This window comes from Echinops telfairi, unplaced genomic scaffold (assembly GCF_000313985.2).
Source record: "Echinops telfairi isolate 266 unplaced genomic scaffold, ASM31398v2 ScPeMD7_70;HRSCAF=299, whole genome shotgun sequence".
NCBI lineage: Eukaryota > Metazoa > Chordata > Mammalia > Afrosoricida > Tenrecidae > Echinops > Echinops telfairi.
In genome coordinates this window covers 65195517-65196964 of record NW_022103968.1, presented here as the reverse complement: position 1 = coordinate 65196964, position 1448 = coordinate 65195517, and the positions used below count along the sequence as shown (strand labels likewise).

The following is a 1448-nucleotide window of genomic DNA, read 5'->3' as shown; positions in this document are numbered from 1 at the left end:
TCCAGTCCAGTCTGTTGGGGCACCAAGCCCTGGCCCCAAAGTCCACCTTCAGCAATATCTGGGGACCTCGCCGTTCTGTTCCCTTGCTGTTCTGTTGCACCCCCTTGGTGTTTTGCCTCGGTGTGGCGGGATCAGATCGGGCGAAATTCCCACACTGTGTTTCCGGGAGGTTAATTTTAAGAATAAATTTTATCTAACCTAAAATATCCACCTCCATATGTGCTACTAGCCACATGACAAATGCCTAGTAGCCCATGTCTAGCACCCACAGTTTTGCATGTAACGAATTAAGAGGTGAGGCCTGATCCTCAGGGTTTTTAGAAATCTCCCAATGATTATAATGCCTAGAACCACTGGAGTAAGACTAGCGAGAGGACAGTTGGTTGAGACCATTTTAGAAGGCTTCCTTCCATTCCTAAGAGTGGGCAGTGGGGGAAGCCTGGAGTAAGGCTGCTGCAAAAGGATTAAAAAGCAACATATTCAAGAGACATAAAAAGAAAATCGATACGTTATGATGAATAAAAGGTAGATGAAGCAGTATTAAGAAATACTAAGGTTTCCAGTTGAGATATTTTGTGCAAGAAGGTGCCATTGATTGGTTTCTATGATCCAGGAGATGAAAGAGTAAATATGAATTCCTTATAGGCCATGTTTGTAAAAGTGTATCTCGGAACCAAGGAAACGTAATGAGTGAGGTGTTGCTCCTTTTGAATGGAAACTGTTGATTCTCAAACTACCTTTACACGTTTTGTTTTATCTGTGTATCCTACCTGCAGTTGCGTTTCGTTGTAAGCCTCACACTGAATACTGGAAGCTTGAGGAAATGCACCATACATTGGCTTTTGGTCACTTTTCGCATAGGCTGCTTTACGTGTTTTCAATATAGACTGCCAGAGGAGCAGCTACCTCTATCTAGTGTTGATGCTGAAGTTTTAGCCCATGTTGGACTTCTGTAATAGCATAACTTTTAGCATGAAGTATGCACTCATAAGAGGAAGTTAATCATTCTTTTCTCTCTCTCACAGTATCCAATAAATGGCTCCATGAACGTGGACAAGAATTTCGAAGACCATGCACCTTGTCAGAATTGGAATGACAAACAGGCTTCCTTTCCTCGTGTTGTACCCTAGTGTGTCTGATAGACACATTTCCCAGTCTTAACTTTTAAGAGTTTACAATCAACTTAACACTCCATGATCCATTCAGCCTTGCGCCTTCTCCCATGTTTCATCTGTGGACAATCACTAACCTTGTGGATTTGTTTGGTTTTTTTCTTGTAAAGGAAACACTAAATCACTAGATACTGTGTACATAGAAATCCATCAAGTTCGGTTGCTATCACAGAAGACAAGTCAGAGTTAAAAATGAGGAATTTTCACTTTTATGTTATACTTAAATGAGCTTTTGGTTGTATAAAAACACAGTTCAAGCACCAAGTTGTCTTGTTT

General features: G+C 41.0%; 1 protein-coding gene across 1 annotated transcript in view; it reads left to right on the top strand.

The window, feature by feature from the left end:
- The window catches only part of P4HA1 (prolyl 4-hydroxylase subunit alpha 1), a gene marked incomplete at its 5' end in the record, with an annotated part of 99540 nt that extends 98108 nt beyond the window's left edge, over positions 1-1432 (top strand). The window contains one exon of the mRNA XM_045291694.1: positions 1026-1432. Within this exon, the coding sequence (XP_045147629.1) occupies positions 1026-1096 (71 nt within the window). The remainder of the gene's footprint in view (positions 1-1025) is intronic.
- Between the last annotated feature and the right edge of the window lie 16 nt (positions 1433-1448).